At 48.4% G+C, this 14693-nt stretch overlaps 1 protein-coding gene across 9 annotated transcripts in view; it reads left to right on the forward strand.

The window, feature by feature from the left end:
* The window catches only part of TENM3 (teneurin transmembrane protein 3), a 605325-nt gene extending 593399 nt beyond the window's left edge, over window positions 1-11926 (forward strand). For 8 of the 9 annotated variants that reach the window (XM_060001336.1, XM_060001335.1, XM_060001337.1 and 5 more), the window contains 3 exons: window positions 484-2095; window positions 6195-6325; window positions 8378-11926. In XM_060001336.1, the coding sequence (XP_059857319.1) occupies window positions 484-2095; window positions 6195-6325; window positions 8378-9133 (2499 nt within the window). In that variant the 3' untranslated portion in view covers window positions 9134-11926. Of the gene's footprint in view, window positions 1-483; window positions 2096-6194; window positions 6326-7263; window positions 7880-8377 lie in introns of those variants that run through there. The other variant, XM_060001342.1, reaches the window with a different exon arrangement.
* Window positions 11927-14693: the final 2767 nt, after the last annotated feature.

The following is a 14693-nucleotide window of genomic DNA, read 5'->3' on the forward strand; positions in this document are numbered from 1 at the left end:
GTAATGTTTTGAATGCTTTGCTCCTTCCCCAAATGCCCTGGAAATTAAAACACGATTTGAGTGGTTCTTCAATCAAATGAGGGGGAAAAGCCGCCTTACTAAATAATTGCTAATTATGGACAGGACTGCACTTCCCATATGCTGTTTTCCCCTTGAAATGCTGTCTCTGAAGCAGCTTTGCTCGCGCCCGTATTACGACTTACCGGACTCCATGGACAATCTTCTGCTTGGCTATGAATGCCTGGAAAAAAAAAAAAGGTACAGTCCTGAGACCTGAGACACTCACTGCAGAACCCCTCACGATTAAGCATCCAGGCAAATCAGGCAGGAAATCGGTAGCGACGTGGAAAGTCGAGGAGACCCAGTTGGAATGAAAACCACTCTCTCAAGTGGAGTGTTTTGCGCGTTTGTGGTCACTACCTCTGCTTTTGCTCCCCTCCGCCGTTCGCGAGTGCCGGCTAACGGTGTGTCCTCTCTTTGCAGTCCATGGTGCTTCTGCTGCATAGCCAGCGGCAGTACATCTTCGAGTACGACATGTGGGACCAGCTGTCGGCCATCACCATGCCCAGCGTGGCTCGCCACACGATGCAGACCATCCGCTCCATCGGCTATTACCGTAACATATACAACCCCCCGGAGAGCAACGCCTCCGTCATCACGGACTACAACGAGGGGGGGCTGCTTCTCCAGACGGCCTTCCTGGGTACGAGTCGGAGGGTCTTATTCAAGTACAGGAGGCAGACCAGGCTCTCAGAGATCTTATACGATAGCACGAGAGTCAGCTTTACCTACGATGAATCGGCAGGCGTCCTCAAGACGGTAAACCTCCAGAGCGACGGTTTCATTTGCACCATCAGATACAGGCAAATTGGGCCTCTCGTCGACAGGCAGATCTTCCGCTTCAGTGAAGATGGGATGGTGAACGCGAGGTTCGACTACAGCTACGACAACAGCTTTCGGGTGACCAGCATGCAGGGTGTCATCAATGAAACTCCGCTGCCCATTGACCTCTATCAGTTCGATGACATTTCCGGAAAAGTGGAGCAGTTTGGAAAATTTGGAGTTATATATTATGATATTAACCAGATCATTTCCACAGCTGTAATGACTTACACGAAGCACTTTGATGCTCACGGCCGCATCAAGGAAATTCAGTATGAGATCTTCAGGTCACTCATGTACTGGATTACAATTCAGTATGATAACATGGGTCGGGTAACCAAGAGAGAGATTAAAATAGGGCCCTTCGCCAACACTACCAAATACGCTTATGAGTATGATGTTGACGGACAGCTCCAGACAGTTTATCTGAATGAAAAAATCATGTGGCGCTACAACTACGACCTGAACGGAAACCTCCATTTACTGAACCCGAGTAACAGCGCACGCCTGACGCCTCTTCGCTATGACCTGCGGGACAGGATCACCCGACTGGGTGATGTTCAGTACCGGTTGGATGAAGATGGTTTCCTGCGTCAGAGAGGCACAGAGATCTTTGAGTACAGCTCCAAGGGGCTTCTGACCCGAGTGTACAGTAAAGGCAGCGGCTGGACAGTGATCTATCGTTACGACGGCCTGGGAAGGCGTGTGTCTAGCAAGACCAGTCTGGGACAGCACCTGCAGTTTTTTTACGCGGACCTCACTTATCCCACCAGGATTACTCACGTCTACAACCATTCGAGTTCAGAGATCACCTCCCTCTATTACGATCTCCAAGGACATCTTTTTGCCATGGAAATCAGCAGCGGGGACGAATTCTACATCGCGTCAGACAACACAGGGACACCACTGGCTGTCTTCAGCAGCAACGGGCTTATGCTCAAACAGATTCAGTACACCGCATACGGTGAAATCTATTTTGACTCCAACATTGACTTTCAGCTGGTGATTGGATTTCATGGTGGCTTGTATGACCCACTCACAAAATTAATCCACTTTGGAGAAAGGGATTATGACATTTTGGCAGGACGATGGACAACGCCTGACATAGAAATCTGGAAAAGGATTGGGAAGGACCCAGCTCCCTTTAACCTGTATATGTTTAGGAATAACAACCCTGCAAGCAAAATCCATGATGTGAAAGACTACATCACAGGTAAGTGTAATTGTTTTTCCTTTCCAAGTACTTTAATCACTGGATTAACACACGAAATAACGGCCGGTATTTTAACAGTACGCTTCCCTCATGCAAAATCAAATGCCTAAACAAAAAATCAAATGCCTAACCTTTTAAATGAAACCAAGGAGAAACCACAGAGGGACACTGAGACATAGTTCGTTTTTTCCTATTCTGCCTGCCAGTGCCCAAGACCACAGGTTTCTGAAATGACATGCAATCCAGTCACTTAAGGAAGGGAAGGGACATGGGGGTGCAGAAAACACGAGGAACTTGGAGTCCCCAAATTGGAGTTCCAATTCCAACGCTTTATAGCCAAGTCACATGACTTTTTGAGTCTGTTTCCTTAAAAGTAAAATGGGGAGAGCAATGCCTACTTTGTGGTATTAAATACAGTGACGTGTGCAGTTGTGCCTCGCAAGTGTGTGAGGCAGGTTTTCCTTTTACACGTGTGTCAAGTTCTAATGAAGGAACCAGTAAGGAACACGACACCACGCGACTCAGCAGCTCAGGGAGGTGTGTTAACTCCCTCTTCCCCACTGTCGCCTGGGGGCAGTGATGCTTAGCCAGTGGATCCCGTTCCTCTCCTCAGTTCTGTCCTCTTATGCTACTGTCTTCATCACCAATGAGGGCAGTGTTCTTGTACGGTGGCACTGCTAATGAACACATAAGTTTTTCTGCCAATATGGGTATAGATTTAAGACCTTTCCAAATTTAGTGCATGATCCAATTTAAAACATTGAGTTCCCCTTCTGCCACCACAGAAGCACCAGGATGTGAAACAGAGACAAGTCCTTGCAAGCGTGACTCTGGTTCCCTTTAACGAGCAGCTTCTTTACTCTTTATTGAGGTAACATTGCTTTACAACATTATGTTTCATGTGTACAACATTCTGTTTCTACTTCTGTACACACGACAGCGTCCTCGCCAACAAAAACTTACGTGACATCCGTCACCATACATAGTTGATCCCGTTTCCCCGCTTTGTCCTCCCCACCTCCTGCCCTTCTGGTAACCACTACTCTGTTCTCTATATCTACATGTTTGGTTTGGTTTGGTCATTTATTTGGTTTTTTTATATCATCTGAGTTAGGGGAATTCCCTGCTGGTCCAGTTGGTAAGACTCTTGTGTTTTCACTGCCAAAGGCCTGGGTTCAATCCCTGGTCAGGGAATTAAGATCCCACAAACTGCACAACGCGGCCAAAAAAAAAAAACATTGTTGTATCATACGAGTGAAGTCATACCGTGTTTGCCTTTCTCCGTCTGAATTACTTCACTTAGCGTCATGCCCTCAAGGTCCAGGCATCCACGTTGTCACAAATGGCAAGATTTCATTTTTTTGTGACTAATATTCCATTTTGTGTGTGTGTGTGTGTGTGTGTGTGTGTGTGTGTGTGTGTGTGTGTGTACACATACCACATCTTCTTTATCCATTCATCTATTGATAAGCACTTAGGTTGTTTCCATATCTTGGCTGTTGTAAAGAATGCTGCAATGAACCTAGGGGTGGATGTATCCTTTCGAATTAGTGTCTTTCTATTTTTTGGATAAATATGCAGAAGAGAGATTGCTGGATCAGATGGTAATTCTATTCGTAGCTTTGTGAGGAACGTCCATCCTGTTTTCCTTAGTGGCTGTACAAGTCTACACTCCCACCCACAGTGCACGAGGGTTCCCTCTGGTGAGCTGAGATCTTCCCTCGTGCTCTGCTGCAGGGATTCTGAAGCCTTCTGTTTCCACCTTCCATTCCTGAGTCACACTCTGCCATAATTAACCTCTTGGCTATATTTATGTTTCCTAGAGGAAGGTTATTCTGGAGTTTTCTGTTTTGTTTGGTTTGGGCTCGCGTTAGGTCCTCCTTCCGGCTGTCTGTTTCTCGCCCAGTGCTTGAGGCGTTCCCAGACGTCTGTTTTCCGCGCAGCTCTCCACCCCCGGTTCACTGCGCATCTGCCTCCCGCTTTCCTGGGCTTTTCGTAGCCCTCTCGCTCGCAAGCCAGTTCCGTGTCCCTTCTCTCAGCGTCCTGATTCAGCAACAGCCTTATGGAATTCTCCTTCAGGGTTTTCCGTACTTATCTGCCTTCACGTCCCACTTGTTGGGCAGTAATTTTCAACACTTGATAGGAGCCTCTGATTTTCACTGCTTCACAGACATTGTTCATAGTAGGAGTACCTTTGCCCCCAGCACTGCCCCATCCAAAAAGAATTTTCTCTAACATACAAGCCCCCTGTAATCTTACGCACACATTCACACACACACACAAGTGTGTTACTTTCTATCCTCCTCCACCACCAGCAACCCTCCATTTAAAACAGGGAGGACACCACTGGGTTTATAGCCTATATGATGCCTGCACAAAGGGACCTGCCAGCCTGGCAGTGAAGTGAGAGTTTGTGCCCTGGAGAAGGAAATGGGGAACAAGTGGCCCTCCATCATCCTGACAAGCAGTTTACCACTGGTTATTTAAGAGGTGTTGACAGTGGCTGAAAGGCTGGAAAGCCCACAGCTCCTGGATTCATCCTCTCCCAGCGATGTGGACGGCAGGGAGTGCCACAGCAGCATTTTCTGAAAAACATCAAGAGAGATGGAGCAGCATAAAATATATTAGGTGAAATGCAATTTCAAGGTTTCCAGCAATGTGCTTAATATATAAAATAATCTACACCCAACTGCACTCATACAGCTGCAAGCCTGCTGCCTCGTTCTGTAACATTATAACCTCCGGAACAGAACCAAAGCCTTATTTTCAGCTTAACGGCTTTTGGAATCACGTGGTGATATTTTAAAATACCATCTTAAAGGTTTCCAGCCTCTTCTCTCCCCCAAAGTTTGTCTCCACCTGTGCACAGTGAGCCTGTGTAGTCAGAACTGATGGGATCAGAACGCCTGTGCCCTTGGCCAGCTTGGCCAGCTTTCACCATTCATCTTTAAGAATCAAGGTTGATCTTCCTACCCACAATTCAGGGTTCTTATTAATAGGAAATGGGTGGTGGAAGCCTGCGTATCCTTGGGCAGTCGCTTTTGAACTTCTATTTAAGACAAGCCTTTACTAACTACAATGCCATTTGTTGTCGACAACGCTGTCTGTTTCATGCTTCTGGGTGTCGTTATTCGCATTTTTATCACCATCACCAGCATGAGGGACCGTGTACCCCCTCTGTCGAGGTGAGTCTCTGTTATCTGCATTGTCTGCAGCCCTGTCTCACTTCGTTCTGCTACTGAAGTTATTGTCACCATGTCTGAAAATAGTATTTTTTAAATCTTTATTAGAGTATAATTGCTTTACAATGGTGTGTTAGTTTCTGCTGTATAACAAAGTGAATCAGCTATATGTATACATATATCCCCATATCCCCTCCCTCTTGCGTCTCCCTCCCTCCCACCCTCCCTATCCCACCCCTCCAGGCCGTAACAAAGCACCGAGCTGATCTCCCTGTGCTATGCGGCTGCTTCCCACGAGCTATCTATTTTACGTTTGGTAGTGTATATATGTCCATGCCTCTCTCTCGCTTTGTCACAGCTTATCCTTCCCCCTCCTCATATCCTCAAGTCCATTCTCTAGTAGGTCTATGTCTTTATTCCTGTCGTACCTCTAGGTTCTTCATAACTTTTTTTTTCTTAGATTCCATATATATGTGTTAGCATACGGTATTTGTCTTTCTCTTTCTGACTTACTTCACTCTGTATGACAGACTCTAGGTCCATCCACCTCACTACAAATAGCTCGATTTCGTTTCTTTTTATGGCTGAGTAATATTCCATTGTATATATGTGCCACATCTTCTTTATCCATTCATCCGATGATGGACACTTAGGTTGCTTCCCTGTCCTGGCTACTGTAAATAGAGCTGCAGTGAACATTTTGGTACATGACTCTTTTTGAGTTATGGTTTTCTCAGGGTATATGCCCAGGAGTGGGATTGCTGGGTCTGAGTCAGTTTTTAACTGTAGGGCGATGGCGAACGTGGGCTCCTTTTCAGGGTCATTGTTTGCGAATGTGGGGTTTTAAGGTAAGGCTTTCAGTGCAGGAAAGCACAAGATAAACTCTAAGCCTTTCATTTGGACCCTTCTTTTCTTAGATGTTAACAGCTGGCTGGTGACATTTGGCTTCCATCTGCACAATGCTATTCCTGGGTTCCCTGTCCCCAAATTTGATTTAACGGAGCCTTCTTACGAACTGGTGAAGAGTCAGCAGTGGGATGATGTACCGGTAAGAGACAAAAAGCAAAACCATGAAAAGGTGATAAAGGGCTTACTTGCACCTTATTTCCCCCTGCTTAATCAGACTACCCGGGCGAAAACTGTACCAAAGACCATTTTTAATTTTTTTGACTCTTTCAGGAAAGAAAGCACCACTTCCCTCTTGCATTTCTGTTCAGCAAATCAGGGGCCTGTGAAACAGGCTTAAATCTGGTTTTAGTGATGCTAATACAAACAGAGAAAAGCATTATCAAAAGGTAATAAAATGCGAAAGCTCATTTTTGAGTGCAGGGTTTCTACAGAGAACCCCAGGGACGCACGTTTATAGTATTTGGGACCTTAAGGCAAAGATACAATAAACAGGAGGGCGGGGGGTTCATATCACAAATTAGCAGCTCGCAAGCAATGCCACAAAGTCCCACTTCCTTAAAATACTGGCAGTGTTTCAAGGGAAAGGATTAAAAATAAAAATAAAATGGCCTCTGGTAAGGCACCACCTACTATTAGGTGCTTATGGAATTTTCCTGAAAAGAACAGAGCAGGAAGCCTGGAACTGTTCTGGGAAATAAAAGAAACGGAGAAAGAATGGAAAATTGCAAAGTCAAAGCTGCCATTTCAGAAAGTGGCACTTTTAATTCCCACCATGCAGAGATCAGAAAGGAATGCAACAACGAAACACCAGAATTTCTAGCTTAAAGCAAGAATAATTAAAGGTCAAGAAATTGGGCTACCCCGTAGAAGAGAGAAGAGAGCGCAGAGTTTCTTAGAAAGATTCATTCCCCACCCCCACCCCCGCCCCTTGACCAATTTCCTAGAATTTCAATGAATACAAAGAGAAAAGGCAACCCTGGCTGAAACACACATACACACACAAGTTATACACAGTTCCAATACCTCTGCTTTCTGGTACATGTTTCATGCTTAACATAAAAGCAATTCCTTTTTCAGATGTCACCTTTACATTTAAAAAGTAAAACCCATCCAGTTTCCAGGACCTGGGAGCCATTTTGACTCTAACTGCAAATACATCTGCACTGATCGAGTGCCATGAAGACAGCCTGAAGTCTCCTAATGCCTTTGAGCGCGTCCTAATGGCAGATGACCTCCCAACATGTGTGAAAACACTGAAGTCTCACTGTACAAATGGACTGCCAACTCTTTTTCCTAGGCAGCCTTTCCAGTCAGGCTCAGGTTGTCTGTCTTCAGAAGCACACCATAGGACAGCTTAGGGAATCGAAGGCAAAGACACCAAGGCTGCCCGGAGAGCAGACAAACAAATGTGCCTTCACTGCTGCAAACGAAACACGTTTCCATTTGGGGAAACCCTGGCCAGACAAGCATCTGGTGGTATAAGAGCTGCCCGAGTTAAAATTCCCCAATTTAAAACCCCTGCCAATGTCGAAGGCCCACTGCCTCCTAAGTCTGCGAAAAAAATAAATGTTTTCCTAAAGTAATAAACACTCGTTGCCAGCTGTCCCACTGTGCGCCGCCCATCGTGGCCGATTATAGTGGTCACGTGCAGCTGCAAACTGTGCACCCGGAGACGGTGCCGAGTTTGCCTGAATTAAAGCACACGCCTTTCAAAGCGTATCGAGTGGGGCGCGGTGAGCCAGCGCTAAGCGCTCCCAGGCTTTCCAGCCTTCCCCTGGGTGCTGGTGCTTTCTCGCCAGCCTGCCATGGAGAACGGTGCTGGGGTGGACGCCCCGATAAGCTGATTCCGCACGTGGGGTGAGCCTGGGAACAGGGCATCTGGAAACGGAGAGAGAAGGCAAAAGCCCCGCATATGCTTCGCCCCCATTAGAAAGGAAAACGCTTTGCTAAGCACCGCGCGTGATGGCGTTACCACCTCGCTCTGCCCTTCGAAACACACTGGGGATCAGCCTGAGGGGGAGGACCCCGGGGGCCGGCGAAGCCTCGGCCTCTCTCAAGAGCCGACGGAGGTTCTCCCCAGCCCCCCGCTCCCCGCCTTCCCCGCCCCTCCGTTTTTCCTGCCCGCAGCCGGAGCCCCGCCCGGGCGGAGGCTGTTCTCTAAAGCGCCCTCCTGTTCTGTTTCGCTTTTCAGCCCACGTTTGGAGTCCAGCAGCAGGTGGCGAGGCAGGCCAAGGCCTTCCTGTCCCTGGGCAGGATGGCCGAGGTGCGGGGGAGCGCGCGCCAGGGCAGCGGCGCGCCGTCGTGGCTGTGGTTTGCGACGGTTAAGTCGCTGATCGGCAAGGGCGTCATGCTGGCCGTGAGCCGGGGCCGCGTGCAGACCAACGCGCTCAACATCGCCGACGAGGACTGCATCAAGGTGGCGGCCGTGCTCAACAGCGCCCTCTACCTGGAGGACCTGCACTTCACCGTCGAGGGCAGGGACACGCACCACTTCATCAAGACCAGCACGCCCGAGGGCGACCTGGGCACGCTGCGCCTGACGAGCGGCCGCCGGGCGCTGGAGAACGGCATCAACGTGACCGTGTCGCAGTCCACCGCCGTGGTCAACGGCAGGACCCGCAGGTTCGCGGACGTGGAGCTGCAGTTCGGCGCGCTGGCGCTGCATGTGCGCTACGGCGCGACCCTGGACGAGGAGAGGGCGCGCGTGCTGGAGCAGGCGCGGCAGCGCGCGCTCGCCCGGGCCTGGGCGCGCGAGCAGCAGCGCGTGCGCGACGGCGAGGAGGGCGCGCGCCTCTGGACGGAGGGCGAGAAGCGGCAGCTGCTGAGCGCCGGCAGGGTGCAGGGCTACGACGGCTACTACGTGCTCTCGGTGGAGCAGTACCCCGAGCTGGCAGACAGCGCGGACAACATCCAGTTCCTCCGCCAGAGCGAGATCGGCCGCAGGTAACGCCCGAGCCGGCGGCGGGGAAGCGCGCGCGCGCGCGCGCGGGGGCCGAACCGGCGGGGCCGCCTGCCTCTCCAGCCCCAGGCGCAGCGCCACCCCCGCGCAGATGTGTCTGGGGCGCGAGCCGAGGGGGCTCCCCGGCACCGAGGAGAGCCAGACTGCTCTTAAAAAAAAAAACAACACCCCCCCCAATCAAAGCAGACAGACAAAAACAAAACCTTTCTTCTGAATGACCTTAAAGGTGATCGGCTTTAAAGAATATGTTTACATATGCATATAGCTGCACTCAGTTGGACTGAAAGTATTGCGAGGAAAACAGATCATTAAAGGAAAAAAAAAAAGCCCAACCATTTTGCCCGGGCCGTCTGTTCTTCGAGGCACTGTGTTTAAAGAAGGTAGAGATGCATACAGTGTTTCCAGATATTACCCAGCTGTCGACCTTTGCTTACAAGAAGTAGTCTCTCTGCATAGGGTGTGATGTATATCCCTGTTCATGTTAGAATGTGAGGCAGAGTTACTGTTCCTGGACAACCCGACTGCTTCCCCAGTGCTGCTTTGTAAAAGGACATTGGCACAAGTGACTTCTGCCGGGGGCGGGGATTTCTAAGGGATTTTACGAGGCCAACGTGGTGTGCCTCGCGGAGAAAAACACCGGCCCACACAGAATCCTTGTCACTGATGATGAGCAAAGGAAGCCCTGATTTTTTTGTAAATTATGTGAGACAAGTTGTTTATGAATTTTTATATGAATTACAATTTACTGTACATCAAATATTAGTCTCAGAGGAGTTAATTTATGTAAAGTGTTTAAAAAGTTTATACTTAAAAATAAAACGATAAAAACATGTGAACTGTGTGATTTTTTAAAAAGGATTGCACCTTTTGTTATCTGTTATAGCTGTACAGTATAAATTATTATATTGTAGAGATATAACGACTTATGCCTATAATGTCCGGAAGTGTTAATATTTTTGTATCAGGTTGAAAAAAATGTGCCACCTTCTATCGCTAGACCGGTAGGACAGTGCAGTCCTACGTGGGTGGCTGGCTCATCAGAGAACTTCTCCTTTCTCTTCTCTTTTTCATCAGGCCAGTGTCCTCGACCGTTATCAGCTAAGAGGCACGGTAGAAAACTAAGGCTGGTGGAATGTAACGGAAGATACAAACACAAAAACAAACAAACAAAACAACAAAAACAACCAAAATGGGGTGGGAGGAGTTCTCTGGCCCTCTCTCGGCCCTGGAAGTCCGTGGGGAGTTGGTGTCGTTAACCTCAGGGTTCTACTGTTAGCGTTCCTTGAAGCCTCATTTCGTGATGGAGGCGAGAGACCCCGTCGGGTGCTCGGGAAACCTTTGTGAGCAGGAAAGGGGCTGATGCAGTCGTGACCACAAACATGTGTCTTCAGATCCAGGGAAGCGAGCAGAAACCGAGCAGTGGTGAGAGAGCCAGATGGGGAAGGTCAGGGTCCCTCGGCCGGTCTCGAGTTTGGACCCTCGGGTCACCAAGAGGGACAAGAAAGGGAGGCAAAAGCTGCCCTAAGCCCGCACGGCCCAGCCTGCCCGGGAGCTGGTTTGAACGGCAGCCTCGTCTCTGTCTCGGGGACGCCGGGTGTGGCAGACGCCGCGGGAAATGACCTGGCAGCCGGGCCCGCGCGCCCGCGCGCCGAGCACCTGCGCTTCCGTGCGCCTCTGGCCGCTCTGGCACGTCTCTTTCGTGAGCACTCAATTCAGCCACAAAAATATTTTCAGAAAACCTTTCTCAGTTCATTGAGCTATCGTACACGCTGTCTTCCTCTATGTATAATGGTGATAAAACATAGCTAAGTGAACATGTCGTACATATAAAGGTCCAAGTGATGTACTGGAGATAACGTTCTAACTGCTTTGTATCACATACTCTAAATTGCGCAGTAGGCGTGTTGGCTGGGAAAGTTTCAAGATAGCTACTGAGTGTCCAGTATCAGTGCTATCACCGTCTGTGTGTTTGGTAGCTACTGAAGTAATTAATCTGATGAATGCCGATATTTTAGTAGAATGAAAGCACAGAGTAGCAGTAATATTTTTTATCCTGGAAATCCTCTGGCGAGTATTATGAAGCCCAAATTTAGAAAACTATGAGATTTCAAACCACATAAACATGGCTCTGTTCTACATTTTATTTTCTACCTGTTGACATAGGTGTTTGCAGCTCTGTTCCACGGCGTCTCTGCAGGGCTGCATTTAGCATGCTGTAAGTACTTTTGGTTGAAAGAGGCTCTGAGCCTAAATTCTCCGAAGTGTTTCTAATGTGTTGACCATGGAAAGCTTGTACCACGTGACAGTAGTGGAGTCACAGCCTTACCCTCCTCCTGACGTGGACTCTGGTCCTTCACACTGGCACCGCTGAGTAACAGATTTGGAGTATCTCCTGGTGCTTATTTTAGATGAAGTCAAATCAACCCAATTAGTGTCTTGTTAGCGGGTATAATGAGCTATTTCTTTGTCAAAAGACTTGTGATCTGGACATGGTTTTACGAGAAATAGTGACCTTGGGGAATATGTAAACAGAAGACCTTTTTCTAAGAGTTGGCAGGGAGGTGGGGGACTGTGTAATGAAAAGAATTCGCTTACAAAAGAGAAATGAATATTCAAAGTATTTTAGGCGCAGCCAGTCAAAACGCTCTCGTGATATTTTGAGATGTAACTCTGGTCTGATTTGTATTGTTCTTCTCATCCGCCTTCTTAACTTTATATGTGACCTGATTCTCCATGACTTGATGACTATAGACTGCATCTAGGCATTCCAATAAAAGCCAACCCAACGTGTGTGTGTGTTTATATATTTTTTAAAACCTTGGGCCAGCCAGGATGGCTTTTGTGTTTTGGGGGTGGAGGATGTAAACAGATGCAGTTGTTGCGGTATTGATTCATCTGCAACCAGTTGATCATATCTTTTCTTTTCTTTTCTAATTGTGGTGTCCACCGGCCACATGGCCTGTTCAACGGTGTGCGCTTCACGGGGAACCCTTCCCGTGGCCTGCTTTAGGAAAACGTTAAGGGCGCCCCTACAAAGCCAAACATTATCACTGTGAAGAAGGAGAAGGAAGAACACATACTACCCGTTACTCCTTGACAGCAGGCCTCACTCCTGTGATCCTGGCAATAAGTGCTCAATTAAAACTCTTGATTAGAACAATCAGTTTGGGCCTGGTAGGCTCCCAGCGTCCTGGAGATGTCTCCATCTACATCTAGAGCGCCTTGTTTAGGGGGTGCTTAGATCAGCGATCCCAGGCTGGCCGGCCAAGGCTTTTGAGTTTAGTCTGAAAAGGCAGGCTTCATCACACTTGCTTTGTAGTGACAGCCTCAACTTGATAACGTTGATCCAGAAGAAGAAGAATCAGGTCACTCCACTCAGCCGAAGCGTCTATTTTTTTCTCCTCGAATTAGAGGTTAACCCACTCAAAACGGGGGTAAGCCAGAAAAACACATGCGGATTCCCGCTTTCACTTTCTACACTGCTTTCCCCAGAAGTCATGTCTGAATGCAGGCAAAGAAGAACGTTGTAGGTGCAAGTTGTACCTTCAGAGCAGAGTCTTCTGGGCAGGGGATACGCGGCTGCCGCATCCCGTGAAATGTGCATTCAGGTGTTTACACGCATCGCGCGTTACACAACCATCGCGCGCGGTTTCAAGTGTGGACCTGCGCATAAGTACAATACCTGCCTATAACCACCTTGAACTGGCACCAGTCCCCCAGCGCTTTAAAGATGAGGGGCGACCCCTGCCTGTGATGCTGCCCTAGCCATGCCCACCGCGCTCTCTATGCACCACCTTTTCTTTCTCCTTTTATCCTGGCCGGCTCCCAAGTGAAGCCCTTTCTCTCACCCGCTGAACAGCAAATCAGCTGTCTGAGGTGCTTTTTTAAATTTTATTTATTTATTTATTCAAACATCTTTATTGGAGTATAATTGCTTTACAGTGGTGTGTTAGTTTCAGCCGTATAACAAAGTGAATCAGTTATACATATACATATGTTCCCATATGTCCTCCCTCTTGCGTGTCTCCCTCCCTCCCACCCTCCTTATCCCACCCCTCTAGGTGGTCACAGAGCACAGAGCTGATCTCCCTGTGCTATGCGGCTGCTTCCCACCAGCTCTCTGTTGCACGTTTGGTAGTGAGGTGCTTTTGCATGCAGGGCTCCAGAAGACGCAGCGGGAAGGCACTGATCCGCACCGTGCTCGCTCTGTGGCAAAACCCACCTGGGCAGCGCCCACAGCCGCGCACTTGCTATAGTGCGAAGGAGGAGAAGGCCCCACCCCCACCCCAGGCCAGAATTGGCCCCTCCCTCCCCATCCCTGGCCTCAGGTGCCATCTGACCTCCTGCAGACTGCAGCCAGCCCACCCCTGGGAGTACATGAAGGACCGCAGAGCTCTTCCCCCTTCTACGGGTACCCAGATAGATTCTACCCCACTTTCCTTCCAAGGGGTGAGCTGATTTCCAGCACCCTTTAAAATGCATCAAATTCTAGAAGTGGGAATCAGAAGGGATTTAGAGAAGTTTGAATGAGTTGCCCAAGTTCACAGTAGTGGCTCAAACCCAGGTGAGCAGAGATGCCGTGTCAGCAAGTACACTCCACTGTATCCCGTAGTCTCCCAATGACACCACCCAGGAAATACTGGCAACACTCCTTACCACAGCCATTGCCTCAGGGCATGGGTCTTTCCAAAGCTGCCATAATCTAGAGTCATGACATGCGTTTTTCGTTATATAAAGATGCCCCCGACCCTCGAACAGGGCATGTGTCTTGAATCCGACGCTGCCCGCCAATGTTTCTAGCTCTTCAGCCCCCCTCACCGTAGATAAGAAAGTCTGCCATGCAGTGTTAATGACTTCCTAATTTCTAAAACGACTTATAAAAGAGAGACCACTGATTTGCATATATGCACGTGTCGGGCTATTTATCTAGATTTTCCCTACGGTATTCATCTGGCTTCGGTCATCTTACCAAGACAATGAAAAAATAAAAATTGGTTATAAGTCATTATTACCCACTTTAACCACGGAGTTAAGCCAGAGTACCACAGAGGTAGTGATAAGCCATTTGGGCTTTCTGCCACATAACGAATATCCTCTCTTGCCAGAGTCCTCATTTGCTGTTCGCCACCTCGGCGAGCATGGGCTCTTAATGTCAGTTAATTACGAATAACGGGTAAATTGAGTAAAAACCTTTTCATTTATGCACTGACTTAAAACTCTGTCATGGAGGAATACAGGATTCCTAGAGTCTCCTATAGAGAGAATTTACTATAAACGGATCGTAAGCCTAGAGTAACATCATTATTCAGCTCAGAGTTAATGGGGTCCACAAAGCGAATTTAATATATCCTTCCGGGACCTAAGCTGAGGAAAATTAAAAATTAGACGCGTAAATTGCGACTTCTGGGGCAAGGCAGTGTCTTGGTTACAGCCTTCCTGCTCAGAAGGTGAATCGTGAGCTGGGCCCTAAGGCAGACGTTCAGCCTGCGTTTAGGAAGGGGAATTGCCACCTTCTGCACGTGTGCCGAGATTACCCGGATTCCACCCA

This window comes from Delphinus delphis, chromosome 21, assembly GCF_949987515.2.
Source record: "Delphinus delphis chromosome 21, mDelDel1.2, whole genome shotgun sequence".
Taxonomy (NCBI): Eukaryota; Metazoa; Chordata; class Mammalia; order Artiodactyla; family Delphinidae; genus Delphinus; species Delphinus delphis.